Source organism: Cupressus sempervirens, chromosome 9 (genome assembly GCF_028749045.1).
Source record: "Cupressus sempervirens isolate cs-2001-9-10 chromosome 9, ASM2874904v1, whole genome shotgun sequence".
In the NCBI taxonomy this organism is placed as follows: Eukaryota; Viridiplantae; Streptophyta; class Pinopsida; order Cupressales; family Cupressaceae; genus Cupressus; species Cupressus sempervirens.
The window spans coordinates 401,012,326-401,027,661 of NC_143126.1; the positions used below are offsets into that span (position 1 = coordinate 401,012,326).

Sequence of the window (15,336 nt, forward strand, 5' to 3'; positions counted from 1 at the left end):
TATACTAACAACAATCATGCAAAGAAACATTAATAAATGCTCCTTGAAAGGTTGCCAATAAGGTTAACAATCTAAGACATATTAAAGAGGTGAATCCAGATGAGGATATAAATGCATTACATGATCAGTACGATCTGTAAAATCAGATCAGTATGATATCGAAGTTACAGAATTAACACTCCCTCTTAACTTGATATTCATACTGAGAGATAACATATCTAGCATCATCAATTAAGATGAATAAGCATAGATTGATACTCTATATCTATCTGAATATTCTAAGCATGTGGTATCATTGAACACATGGTACTAAGTCATATTACTTTACCTGTGATATAACTTATCACTTGTACTAATAGTATTGCATGGAATGCAATATACAGGATAAAATATGGAGAATGATTGAATTCTTCTTTTATCCAAGTTGTGACTCTAGGTATTGGCAGTCCTATATCACAACATGATCCTGAGTTGAGATCTACCAGAACATGGGATAAAATCCAGAGAATGATTAAATTCTTCCTTTATCCAAGTTGTGACTCATAAACATAGAAATGTCTACATCACAATGTGATCTTGAACTCATCTAGATCTGACAATAGTTCTCTACTGTTCAGCACATTATCTAAGAGATCGTCATCTTTCATAATGTGTTTTATACAAGTGTTCATTATCTTAGAGATCGTCACCTCATAAATAATGAATACAAATGGTGAAGCCCATAACAGTCAAAAGCCTAAATATAATAATTTTAATTCAAATTTATTAATAATTAAAGAGTACAAATGTATTACAAGTCAACCATACCAAGTCTTTTCTTGAAGTGATCTATCTTCACTCGAAATAGAGGTTTAGTAAGAACATCTGTTGTCTAATCTACAGTGCAAATGTATTCTAATTTTACAGTATTCTTATCTACCATATCTCTTACATAATGGTAAGGAATTTCAATATGCTTGGACTTGTCATGGAAAACTGAATTCACAGAAAGTTTGATGGAACTCTAATTATCACAATGAATAATAGTAAGATTCATAGGGTGACCAAATAATCCCACAAGTAACTTTCTAATCCAAACTGCTTCCCGAGAGGCCATTGCTGAGGCAATGTATTCAGCTTCTATGGGACTTTGTGCTACTGATGCCTACTTTCTGCATATCCAAGATATCATTGTTGAACCTAAACTGAAACAACATCCTGAAGTGCTTTTCCTATCAGTAACACTTCCAGCCAAATCTGAGTCTGTGTACCCATGTAAGTCAAAGTCAACTTTCTCATACTTGAGCCCAAGATTAAGAGCGCCTCGTAAGTATCTCATGATGTGTTTGACTACAACTAGGTGAATCTCCTTTGGCTCATACATAAACTAACTTAAGGTAGTAACAACATAGCAAATTTCAGATCTTGTATTTACCAAGTACATAAAACAATCATTTGTCTGTGAAGAGTAGAATCTATGAAAAGTGATTCTGTTGATGCTTCCTTAAGTTTATGTAGATTAGTCTTCATTGGAGAAGGCATACATTCCAAATCTCTACAAGATGTCTAATGTATACTTTCCTTAATTAAGTATGATGCTATCAAAATTATGCCATACTTTCAGTCCTAGAAAGTAATGAAGGAGTCCTAAATCTTTCATTTCAAATTCTCTGATTAGATCTTTCTTGCATTGATCTATAAGATGATCATCACCTATTATTAGTAAATCATCAACATATAGTATCAATATTATCATATCATGTTTATCCTTTTTATAATAGAGATTTGGATCAGCTTCATTCTTTAAGAATCCTAAACTAGTAAGATACTTATCAATTCTTTCATACCAAGCCCTTGGAACCTGTTTAATCCCATAGAGAGCTTTCTTGAGCCTGCAAACAAAAACCTTAGGGTTATGAGTTTCAAATCCTTCAGATTGCTCCACATATACCTCTTTTGTAGTTTTTCCATTCAGAAATGTTGTTTTTACATCCATCTGATGTACTTCCCATCCCTTCGATGCTGCAATAGCTAGGACTGCTCTCACAGAGGTGTATCTGACAATAGAAGAAAAGGTTTCTTAATAATCAATTCCCTCTTTCTGAGAGGATCCCCTAGCTACGAATCTGGCTTTATATTTTTCAATGCTACCGTCAGCAGCATGCTTGATTTTAAATATCCACTTAGAAGAAACATCAAATTTTCCTTCAAGTCTTGGAACAATTTCCCAAACATCATTCTTAATAATGGATTGGTATTCTTCAATCATAGCATCCTTCCAAGTTGTATGTTTAATAGCATCCGAAACATGGTTGGTTCTGATTTAGATAAATCACTCATGTCTATTGCATAACTCGAAAATCTTTTGGGTCTTTTGCTTTCTCTGAAGGTTCCAGATGGTGCAGCAAAGTCCTGTGCTTCCTCTGCTGTCTTAATGGCCCAAAGTAGTCTTTTCTTTGGATTTTGGGTTTCCTCAAGATTAAGATTCTGAATTTCATCTTCAATTTTTTCAATGTTCTCCCTCTGAAACTCAGATTCAGTATTATCTTCAAAATTAGGTAAGGAAGAGGGATCTCCAGAACTTAGAGCTCTTTTGAATGCTAAATTTGCTTGAAATATTACATCCCTACTAAGTTCAATGTTTTTTTGACCAAGTATGAAAATCCTATATGCTTTAGATGTTTCAGTATACTCGACAAAAATACATTTTCTCCCGGAGGGTTCTAACTTGGTTCTCTTTTCTTTTGGAACATGTATATATAATGGGCACCCAAAAATCCTAAGATGACTTATATTAAATTTAACCTTAGTAAAGACTTCTTTAGGAGTTTTATCTCTAAGGTAGGAGTGAGGACTTCTGTTTTGAATATAGACAACAGTACAAGAGGTTTTTGCCCAAAGATAATATTCTAAATTTTGATCGAATATCATAGCTCTTGTTGCTTCTATAAATGTTCTATTCCTCCTTTCTGCTACCCCGTTTTGTTGTGGGTTATAAGGAACAGTATACTCCCTCTTAATTCCTACTTTACAAAACTCTCTAAACAAATCTGAACTATATTCCCCTCCGTTATCAATCCTTTGAGTTTTAATTTTGTGTCTTGATAAGTTTTCAATTAAGGTTTTGAATTCTTTAAATCTCTTAAGGATTTCTTCTGATTCTTTACATTTTAAGAAATAAATCCAAGTTTTCCTAGAGAAGTCGTCTATAAAAAGTATCTACTACCAGAATCCTCCAAGAGAAGGAATAGACATAGGTCCACAAATCTGAGTGGATTAATTCCAAAACATTGTTAGTTTTTCTAGTGCTATCATGAAATAGACTTTTGGTGTTCTTATCCAAAGCGCATCCTTTGCATATGCTTAAATGATCTTTATTCAACTTAGGTAAAAACCAGTTACCCATAGTTGATAAGGTTTTCAAATTAAGATGTCCTAACCTTCTGTGCCATATTTCGTTTATATTAGCAACCTCATGAATTAAGGCTTGAATAGGTTGACAAGGTTCTATATTGAATTCATTTAAGTATCCCTTTCTTTGACCAAAACAACTTTGATTTCTTAAATGAAGAGTTCTTAGACCAAGTCATTACTTTACCATCCCTAAATGCAACACTATGTCCATCATCTTCAAGTGTTGTAACAGAGATTAGATTATTTTTTATTCCTGGTACATAGAGTACTCCTTTGAGATGTAGAGAACTACCCAATTTCAGTTTCAAGGTGCAATTCGCAATTCCTTTGACTGAATGAGCGGAATTATCACCGATGGTAACTTCGCCATCAACTTCTTCAGATATAGAGTCCAGTGCTCTTTGTATCCTGTAATGTGTTGAGATGATCCACTATCAATTACCCATGCTTTGCTTAATACTTCATTTAATAGTGCAGAATATAATACACGATTCTCAGGATCATAATTATCTTCTTTCCTAGTAATGTTTGTACAGTTTACTTGTTGATTTGTATTCTCAGGGCAATTAGATCTATAGTGTCCAAATTTTTCACATATGAAGCATTTTATTTTAGATAGATCTTTCTTAGGTTTGTCATTTCTTTGATTGCCCTTCTTCTTCTTGAAGTGCTTCTTCTTACCTTTATAGGAATTTGTATTAAGAACATGAAGTTGTTCATCTTCAATTTTCAATCTTCCTCCTTTCTTAAGTTTCCTAGATTCTTCTTGCAAGCAATCTCCTCGAAGTCTATTAAAGTTTGAAAGATTGTCTCTAGCACTTACTCCTTGTGAGAATGTTTCCCATAAATATAATATCCCATCTATAGCCATAAGTGTTAGTTCCTTGTCTTCAATTATGGTCCCTATACTTGCAAGTTCGTCTCTTAAACTAGCCACCCTTAGGAAGTAAGAGTTTATAGATTCTCCCTTCTTTATCTATATATGATCAAATTGCCTTTTTAGTGCAAGGGTTCTAGTCACATTGTTAACCTCATGCATTTAATAATGCATTCATCATATGAAATGTTGTTTGATGTTTCATTAGCATAGGTACTATTTCATTTTTCACTCCATCTAATATGATCTACATAGCTTTCCTGATTCCTTTACTCCAAATAGTTTTATTAGGTTCAACATTAGGTTGCCTGGATGTTGAATCAACAAACTGTTTCACATCATTGTCTTCAAGAATCATCATAATTCTAAATTTCCAAGGAGCATTCTTTCCCATCAAACATGTCCTCGGGTCTGATTGTGCTTGTCATTGAAGATAGAAGGATGTTGCTAGATATATAAAGTCTGATTGTCAATTTGCAGGGCATAGGTTTGACTACAAGAGCTCTGATACCATGTAAAGTTTCTACAAATTCTGCTATAAATCAGACTAAAATAATCCCTTCTTAGTTGCTTGCTGAAGATGATCTTCTATATCAGACTTATATGAAGTGTCTTCAATAGTATAATCTCAATTCTGAAAATGTTGTTACTCTGCAATAATTCGTATAAGGCAGAAATGTAGAGAAGCAGACTTTACTTTATAGTGCACCCAAGAGGCATGTCCTTAGAAAGGACATGTCTCTTCCTAGGTTGGCCCTTATATATAACTTAGTTATTATACTCCAAGATCGGTGTCTCCCAGTTAGCATAATTTGTTAGTAAATATACTAACAACAATCATGCAAAGAAACATTAATAAATGCTCCTTGAAAGGTTGCCGATAAGGTTAACAATCTAAGACATATTAAAGAGGTGAATCCACATGAGGATATAAATGCATTACATGATCAGTGCAATCTGTAAAATCAGATCGGTATGATATCGAACTTACAGAATTAACACCTCCATGCCATGCTCTCCACTGCAACAAAAAGTAAATTCCACCAACAAGCTGTCGAATAAATGGAAGGTCACGATTTGAAGAATTGTCTTGCAAAAATTTCAAGCATTTGAAGCCATCAATCTCTAAGTGCATCAATTTTGTTGAGCGAGGGTACGGCTTTGGCGCAACAAGGGAAAAGACATCATATAGGGGGGATAGAGAAGGTTCACGGGAGATGAATATAGAAAAATTAAATAACAAATAGACAATAAGTCATCAAGCATTCGCACAGGCAACATCACTCAATGTCGCTGACATTTCAATACACCATGACCAGGAAGAACAAATATATTCTGTATCATGCATACACGAAGCATCAGGGAACATAGAGAGTGAATAGCAGATGAATGAAAGGAGATATACCAGACTTAGACTCACCGAAGGAGTATATCTTGGAATCAACCAGACAGTGCGAAAAGAAAAACGAAAAAAGATTTGAAGCTGAAGGGGAGAAGACGGAAAAAATACAATTAGCATACAAACTAAAAGTCCCATCGTGAATTATCATACGTAATCATCAACAATCACTAATTAGAAGAGAGATTTTGAGTTAAGATGGTTGATCAGCTATGATAAGAACACGACAATTATTAAGCAATAAAAAGAAAGGACAGAAGTGATCTGATGATAAGAAGATTCAAAAAAAAAGGAAAGAACAGTCAGTAGAAACTATTGTCATCACATGTCCTATTAGAGAAAGAAAACAAAACTTCACAAATTGCGAAGATAAGTCTCACCACAAGTAGAAATAAAAGACAATTAAATCAGTGAATAACAGATCAAAGAATACAAGATCAGTGCAATCTGTAAAATCAGATCGGTATGATATCGAACTTACAGAATTAACACCTCCATGCCATGCTCTCCACTGCAACAAAAAGTAAATTCCACCAACAAGCTGTCGAATAAATGGAAGGTCACGATTTGAAGAATTGTCTTGCAAAAATTTCAAGCATTTGAAGCCATCAATCTCTAAGTGCATCAATTTTGTTGAGCGAGGGTACGGCTTTGGCGCAACAAGGGAAAAGACATCATATAGGGGGGATAGAGAAGGTTCACGGGAGATGAATATAGAAAAATTAAATAACAAATAGACAATAAGTCATCAAGCATTCGCACAGGCAACATCACTCAATGTCGCTGACATTTCAATACACCATGACCAGGAAGAACAAATATATTCTGTATCATGCATACACGAAGCATCAGGGAACATAGAGAGTGAATAGCAGATGAATGAAAGGAGATATACCAGACTTAGACTCACCGAAGGAGTATATCTTGGAATCAACCAGACAGTGCGAAAAGAAAAACGAAAAAAGATTTGAAGCTGAAGGGGAGAAGACGGAAAAAATACAATTAGCATACAAACTAAAAGTCCCATCGTGAATTATCATACGTAATCATCAACAATCACTAATTAGAAGAGAGATTTTGAGTTAAGATGGTTGATCAGCTATGATAAGAACACGACAATTATTAAGCAATAAAAAGAAAGGACAGAAGTGATCTGATGATAAGAAGATTCAAAAAAAAAGGAAAGAACAGTCAGTAGAAACTATTGTCATCACATGTCCTATTAGAGAAAGAAAACAAAACTTCACAAATTGCGAAGATAAGTCTCACCACAAGTAGAAATAAAAGACAATTAAATCAGTGAATAACAGATCAAAGAATACAAGAAATACCATCAAGAGTCACAATCAAGACAAACACTTATCAGCAAATATAAATTGATAAACTTCCAGATCATAATGACAACCTTTGGGAAATTCATTAGAAATCTTTGTGTTTTGTCATACTGAGATCAACATAAGACATATTATCTCTTATATCTTTAGACTGATTTTCACAGGCAGAATATACTAGTAGAATGATATCTGCCCCTCCTCTATTCCCAAATCATTATTATCTTACATAAAGTGTTCAGATTCGCATATATAATTTTGAGTAAGGATAATTTCCATTAAAAACATTTACACTATCATCAACTGGGCTTACTAAAAGCAGATCAGAAGATCATATCAGATAACTTTTATACATTAGTCTTTCTCTATATCAAGAGACAGATAAGGAACTGTTTACAACTTATAGGAGGAAGTCACCTATAGTTGAAGTTTTGAGAACATTGTCTCTCTATTCCATTTCCAAATGGACTGGGGACATTACAGATCCATAGGCTCGGATTCAATCATGCACTTTGCACAATAAGGTACCCTCAAAACAGTTACTTTGTAGTACCATACAAGCATTAAACATGAAGGCCTATGACGCCACACAATGTTTTCTCGGTGAAGTGATGATATTGTTCTTAGTAGTAGCTCAAGAATTAAAACTAAGAAAGCATCCCATAAAAAATGGAATCAGCAAATTAATGATTTTCATGGTAGTGATACAAAAATTTGGCAAGATGATTTGGTATATAAATACTTCAGGAACTGCCTTTTTTCATATTACGCCATTTGTCCTTCAAGTCAATAGCATTACGAGACTTCTGAAAAACACCTTTGCCATGCTCTAATATGCGTATCCACGGAATTCCATTGTGGTCACATGGAAATTTACTCACACCTTCCTGCAAAGAAAAAATTAGACCTTAACTCACAGTGCTAAATTATTCACCAAAGCAAAAATCCAAAATCAGGAATAACGAGGTTTGCATTTCTAGACAATATACCTTTAAAATCTCTACTTCCTCCTTTGTCCAATGTAACTTGGCTCTACGTGCACCAGGTAAGGGAAAGGTTTCCCTGAAGATATAACAAATGATGAATGGGATGAGCATGCTTTAGAAATAAAAACTGTTAATCATTTATTTTGGACTAAGGACGAAAAAAATTAAGAATTTATGAGCAATGTAGATAACTGACATAGCAATATAAGATGTTAAAACACAGAAATTCAAGGTACATAAGCCATTCAAAATCCATACTTTCCTGAATGAATTGTTATTTATACACACCTCATTGATGACTTTTTATTACGAATTCTGTTTCTCCTATCCCCGTAGTGATTTTCTTGAGGACCTTCACTAAGCTTACAACCATGAGCATCTGTCTGCATAAATTGCTGTTTATTTCTAATTCCACCAGGTGTTTCATTTTCATGGCCAATACTTTTGGAGCCCCTGCTATGTAAAGACAGTTGTTTTCTTTTAGAGGAAGACTGAAAATTGTGTCCAAAATTCATGAGCAATGTAGACAAGTGACACAGAAATATTAGATGACAACAAATACATAAACTGAAAGATGTTCAAGTCATTCAAATCCATGAAATATTCAAAACCCAAGCTTTCCTAGAGTGAATTGTATTTGTATGCACCTCATTGATGAATTTTTATTATGAATTCTGTTTTTCCTATTCCTGTGGTGACTATCTCCAAAATCTCCATCAAGCATACCATCATGAGCATCTATCCGAACATGTTGCTGGTCAGTTCCAATTTCATCAGATATTTCATTTTCATGAACAATATTTTTGGAGCTCCTGCTACGTGAAGATGGTGCTTTTCTCTTAGAGGCTGAATTAGATGCACTTGGATGACTAATATGATCCTTCAAAGTGTCCCCCGTGTCTGGGAGCACTTGATTAATTCTTTTGCAGTTATCTTGTGAGTTCTGTCTGTTACATTGGGTTGCCTTGCTATCAATGAATGCAAGTAACCTCTTTTTGGCTTCAAGTGCTTCTTTCTTGGCTGTCCTGTAAGCAGCAAAGGTTTTTTTGTAAGAACAAACGGGGCAGCCAACACTTCCCTCTGATGTGCTATCTACATCTTTACATTTGAAACAACATTGTCCAATGCAATCATTCCCCAGTAAAAGACGATCTGGTTCTGGGAGGTCCTCAGACTCAAGTAAGTCATTCTCCTTTCTGCGTTCAACATCTAAATTATTTTCTTCCTCTTGTTCACTTATTTGTTGTTCCAAACCATGGTCATCGTTATTAAAGCTTTTGCTACAGTTCCAGTTACCACTATTATTTGTTGACTCAGTGCTACTTGATTTCTGAGGTATTTCTTTATTGCAATTCATCTCTTGTCTAGATCCCACTACTGAACAATCATTCTTATTTTGCAGATCTTGGTTCAAGTTCCCTGTTTGAGTGTCTAAACTATTTTTCTTCTGTAAATCATTTTCAAAGACATTATATCTGGCCACAATGCATTCTTTAATTGTTTCAAAATGTGATGGAGAAAGATCTTTATCACTACGCTTTAATTTCTTTTGACCTGCAATTACATTCTCACACTCCAAGGTGGCTTCTCTGCAAGATCGCTTTCTAGACACACTTTTGATGATTCCATCTCCTGCTGATGCATGCTTTGTATGTGGGAATGATGTACAGGCATAACGCCCATCAGTGATATCACAAACCACCTGAAAACTAATAAATGAATATTGTAAACTATCCTGACATGAAAAATAAGTCTTTGAATTTAAGTAGAAAACCCATTCTCAAGTAGTGAATTGCTTGGCAAGGCTCAATACCTCTGGACTTTTACCTGATCAAGAACAGGTTTGCTGAATCTAGTCTTCTTCTCATGAATAAAATGAAGCAAATCTTTCCTCAATACTTCAACTGGATATTTATCTAATGCTGAAAGATAAGAACTCTTATCCTGTGAAATGATAAAGTTCAAGATAAATCATTAAATAACAAATTTGGCAATTGCCTCTTAATTTAAAAAGGAAAATATAAAATGTTTTAGACCCAATTTTGCATGCTCCTGCATTTGATTTTCTATATAAGAAAGGACAAAGTACATACTTTTAACAGCCCTAGGAGCTCATTTCTCAGGGCGAAAAATGAAGGCAATAAGTCATCTCCTCTGAAAATCTGATTTAAATCATCTTCAAAAGCCTCCCAATCTCTTTCTCCATCTGCATCAACCTCTCTTATGTGGCATAAAACAACCTACCAACATACAAATCAACATAGAATTAGGGCTTTTTCACACTATCTGACAAGTCTTTAAAAATAGAAATAAAATAGTTGAAGAATATTGTTATACATAGCCACCAGAAGACTAAGAGACTTGGAGACTTTAAAGACAGGTAGTGGTTCTGGCACAACAAATTTTTGAGGTATAATTCGCACACAAGATATAATTTATGTTAAGCTCAAGTAGGGCTGGACAAGTACTCCTTTGAGCAAGATGAATGAAACGAGATATACAGAATTTTCCCAAGCAAATATCCCAAAGACAAGGAAAATATAAATTTGATCAAACAAATATATATACACATGCACACACATATATATATACACATATCCATACAAACAGAGAGAGGGGGAAAGAGATATGAAAATAACTTCAATCAAATTAAATTTGTGATATCAACAGAAAACGAAAAAATAAGCTTGATTTAGTTTAGAGGTGGATTGCCAACCCACTAACTAAAAGAACGAATTTGCTAGGTTAGGAAAATCCATTAGGATGGCAGGGAAAGCTGGAGAAAAAGCTAAGGTGATAGAATCCTGGGCAGAAAGGTCAATGGAAGGAGCACAACTACTAGAGAAAGCCCTCCAGATTTGACCAATGCAAAACTTGTCAAGAACAAGTTGAATAGAACTCTAGAGGCTTTTACCCAGAACATTTGATAAAAAAATTGAAGCTCAACTCAAGTTTTCAGATTTGAAGTTGGAGGTGCATTGTGAGAACTGCATGATACAAACCAGAGAGACATATATTGAGTTTCAAGACCTTATGGTAAACAGAGGTCAAGTTGTTGAAGACTTGATTAAAGATGTCGATGTTGATGTTTTGGAACCAGAATAGAATAAATTCAATATACTGAAACACAGAAAAGCATAAGAACAGATGACTCAGTTATTTATCCTCCAGACCCAGCCACACTAGAAACTATTTCCTTTATTGAATACACAAAATCTGGATATGTTTTGGAACCATAATAGAATAAATTCAATGTACTGAAACACAGAGAAGCATAAGAACAGATGACTTGGCTATTTATCCTGGGACCCAGCCACACCAGAAACTATTTCCTTTATTGAATACACAAAATTTGGATAAAACTGATCAATGATTGTTAACACTTAACAATCTCTACAAGAATATCCTTTTAACAGTTCAAGCAACATAATACAGCTAATGCATCACCCAAAACACACTAAGCTTGTTGTATCTGTCAGATACTGAGAACAAATAAAGAACACACCAAAATGATCATAAACAGATCATCCACGCACATGTCTGAATAAGAATGAAACTGTAATCAGGCGCGGTAATATATGTAGCACACACGATTACAGCAGTTCACTTTACAATGATATCACATGCCTTACACTTGAAAACACAACTATCTAACATCTACCAATGCTTGACACTGCCCAGAAAAAAACTGCGTTGAAGATTAGAACAAGAGACACAATAAGAGGCAGGATTCAAGCTTGGCAGCAGTTACATTTCATGATGATCTGTATCCTGTTGTCCACGTGATCTCCATCTGTAATAAACCACATCATAATTGACAAAAAGCACAATATCCTCAATGAAACTTAAAGCCCAATGTGTGAGGCCTCACCCCGACCCGTCATTGAATAGATATTTTATTTACATTTTGATATTCGAGACTTTGATATTTTGACAGCTATTCGAGACTTAGATGGACAGTGGATTGTTTTATCTATTGATTTTGATACTTCAGTAGTGTTTTACATTTATGATATGCACTGAGAACTTGATATTGTGTATGAAATGATCGAACACATATGGATGCAGTTTTATGACATGATACTATTAGATTTTAATGCGATGCGAAATGTTAATTTGATTATGATGATTTATGATATGCAAATAAATATTAATTTGATTATGATGATTTATGATATGCAAATATATGTTAATTTGATCATGATGATTTATGATATGCAGATAAAAGATTATGATATGCAGATAAATGTTAATTTGATTATGATGACTAATGATATGCAGATTTTGATATTTTAACATTTCGAACGAACAATTTGAAATGACTAAAGAAGGAAATTGAATTTGAATTATGAAATTATATGCATTTATGATATATGTATTTTATACGACCTCCTTGGACTACTGATGCTCGAGTTTAATGTGCAAGAAGTGGAACCATGGAAATTCTTGGGGGGAACAAGTTCCAAACCTTTGTGAACATAGTTTAACCAAGGCGAATCTTTGGAAGATTTAAAAGCCTCGTTGTGAAAGTATTTTTCTTCGTAAATGTGAGATCGCTTGCATGTGGAAATGTTTAATCATAAAGATGCATTAGGAGCATGTCATGGTGATGTGGAATGTGTTTTTATGTGTCACTTGACACTTGTGGATTTTGGGTGTAATTGACATGTCATTTAGGGTTTTGATCATGGTGACAATTTATCCTAAAACTAATTACCTTGTTAATGAGAAGTGAACCCACTTGACAAGGGGTAGGATGAGTCACAATCAAAGGAAATTTGAATTTAGACTTGGCTAGGGTTTTGAGGGGTCATTAAGTGGTCCCGAAGTGTCTTTTAGGTGAAAATAAGTTACCCATATGATAGTATATCAAGTTAGGGACCTAATTTTGACCATGTGAGTGCCTAGACAGCCTAGAGGGCCCCTTTACCCATGCATTCTTCCATCAATTCGAATTTGGAGTTGTCACATGTGTTTTCTCCCATGTTCCCACTAAGTCAAATATAGCAAATTTAGAGGAGACAAGGTTGTAGGAGGAAGTGACCAGGAGTCTTTGATAAAATAGTTAGTGGGAAGGCCTTATTATAGAGTCTTGGTCAAATTAGTGGGTTGTTCACCCACTCTCTAAGTTGAGAGACAGTTAGGGTTTGGAGGGAGATTAAGGGAGCTCTACAACAACTATCATTGCCTTTAGCTTGGACCAAGGTTGGTGATTCAAACCATGTTCATATCTCTTTCTTCTTAGGGTTGCATAATTAATTTGTAAGCATAGAGTATGTGTCATGGAATCATGCAATGTAGGATGAATCTTTGTATTGTAGATTTTGGTATTGCGTTGTGACAATGGGAATGTGTATTGTGTTTCATATAAATTTCTTGGCTTTTACCTCCTTGATTTTCTTTTGTTTGATTTGAATGTTGAATGTGATTATGGGTGTGAAGGCTTCAATCACCCTTGGGAGGGAAGAGAAGCCTTGGGTGAAGGGATTAGTTGGGCTCAACAATGTAGTAGAAAGCCTCTTCTCTTGGAGAGAAGGGGGAAAATTTCATGGAGTATGGGCTTATTGAAGCCATTGTCTTAATATTATGATTGGGGGTGATAAGTGGAAATATGAATTTGGGGGTGATAGGTGGAAGATTGTGAAGAAAAGCATGTATGTTGCAAGCCTTGTAGAGGTATGGTGAATTCAATGAGTGTGAGTTGTACTGACATGGCAAATCTCCTCTTGGAAGAGCCCACCTTCAGCCAATGTTCTTGTGGTTCCAATGGTGAATCAATGTGTAAACCTTGGAAGGGAGTATTATGTGTTGTTTTGTACGTTTCTCATGCTTTATCATATGTTGTATGTGTGTGTATCCCGTTTGGATCTTGTTTCCCCTACTTGGTGGGTGGCTTCATAGAAGCCTAGGATGGGAGGTGAGCCTCCATGGTTTCAAGTTTTGTGTTGTGTTGCAGGTTTTTTTTGGAAAGAGGATTCCTATGAAGAGAATAGGGCTTATTCTTGGCATTGTTGGAAACCAAGTGTGTGTGGGGATACAAATCTTCCATATCATTGTGAGTGTGTTAGGGTGTTAAGTCCTCATGGTTATTTTATTGTGATGTAAAGAGGGATATTCTTTTACTGTATCTTGTTGAAATAATGTAAGGATTGAGAAATTGTATATAGTTACTTGCAAGGAAATATTCATTGTGAGTTTTCATATTATGTAAATTGATGTGAAATGGAGAATCATGTAAATGAAAAGCTTCTTCTAATTCAATTGGTAGAAATATTTCATGGTGGTTATGTTCTTTGATATAGTTGATTTAAATCAATACATAGGTGATTGCATTGTAGGTTTATACATTATGCATTTAATATAATGAAAGAAAGTTATCATATTGGATAGTTCATTTCATGTGTAAGAAAATTAGTTCATTTGGATTTCAAAGTACTAATAAATTCCTAGGAACACCATCACATCATTAACATATTTACTAAAATTCTATGTTAGGATTAAAAGAAAAGTAGCTTGAAAAGAATACATAGTCCGTATGCATAAGGGGACAATCCTGTAGGTGCATATTAGGCCTTTGAAAATGTATGGGGAAAGAAAATAATGCCCTCCCCAAGATTACAAACCAATAAGATTATAAGAGAATATTCCTTGGGGAATCCAATACATAAAATAATAAGAACTTTAATAACATCAAATATCTATTCTATTAGAAATGCAAATGGAGACTCATATGAGTCACGTGACCTTCATGTCATCATCATGCCAATAAAATATATATATATATATATACATATATATATATATATATATATATATATATATATATATATAATTAAAATTATATAAATATGCTTAACACTATGTCAGGTCAAGGGTTATGTAAGTAACTAAGCTCCTATGGGCTACTCAAGGAAAAAACATCACTATCCTAAACCAATAAAATTCAAAACAATGAAATTTTAACCAAGTAAAAATAAAAAAATACTCCTAATTCTAAGCGCCTTTATATCCCATACGCATGTTACAAGGTATTTTGTTTGGGGGGTGGGGGGCACTGACATAAGTCAATCCCTCTTCCCTAAGTGAAATCACCTTGGAAGAAATGCTATTGTGCCTTGGAAAAAGTGGGCCTTAATTTGTTTTTTTGAAAATTCATCATCCTAGGCACCTTAGTAAAGAGACTTGGGATGTGACATGTAGAGTTAGCACCAGATTTGGGAAAAAGGTGAGTTGATATGCTAGGAAGGTTAGGATTAATTTTGGGGAAAGGAAAGACTTAGGAGGGATAAAGGGGGGTAGGTGGCATGTTAGGAAAGGAAGTAAGATAGATTAGTTGCTAGGATATGGAGG

At 34.6% G+C, this 15,336-nt stretch overlaps 1 protein-coding gene across 2 annotated transcripts in view; it reads right to left on the minus strand.

Moving 5' to 3' along the window:
- Positions 1 to 7,336: 7,336 nt before the first annotated feature.
- The window catches only part of LOC149538953 (uncharacterized), a 28,408-nt gene continuing 20,408 nt past the window's right edge, over positions 7,337 to 15,336 (minus strand). The window contains exons 4-9 of one of the 2 annotated variants that reach the window (XM_089800338.1): positions 10,080 to 10,226; positions 9,814 to 9,930; positions 8,634 to 9,688; positions 8,275 to 8,439; positions 7,990 to 8,062; positions 7,337 to 7,887 (exon numbers count right to left, since the gene is read on the minus strand). In XM_089800338.1, coding sequence (XP_089656464.1) covers positions 7,744 to 7,887; positions 7,990 to 8,062; positions 8,275 to 8,439; positions 8,634 to 9,688; positions 9,814 to 9,930; positions 10,080 to 10,226 — 1,701 coding nt within the window. In that variant the 3' untranslated portion in view covers positions 7,337 to 7,743. Of the gene's footprint in view, positions 7,888 to 7,989; positions 8,063 to 8,274; positions 8,440 to 8,633; positions 9,696 to 9,799; positions 9,931 to 10,079; positions 10,227 to 15,336 lie in introns of both variants that reach the window. The other variant, XM_089800337.1, reaches the window with a different exon arrangement.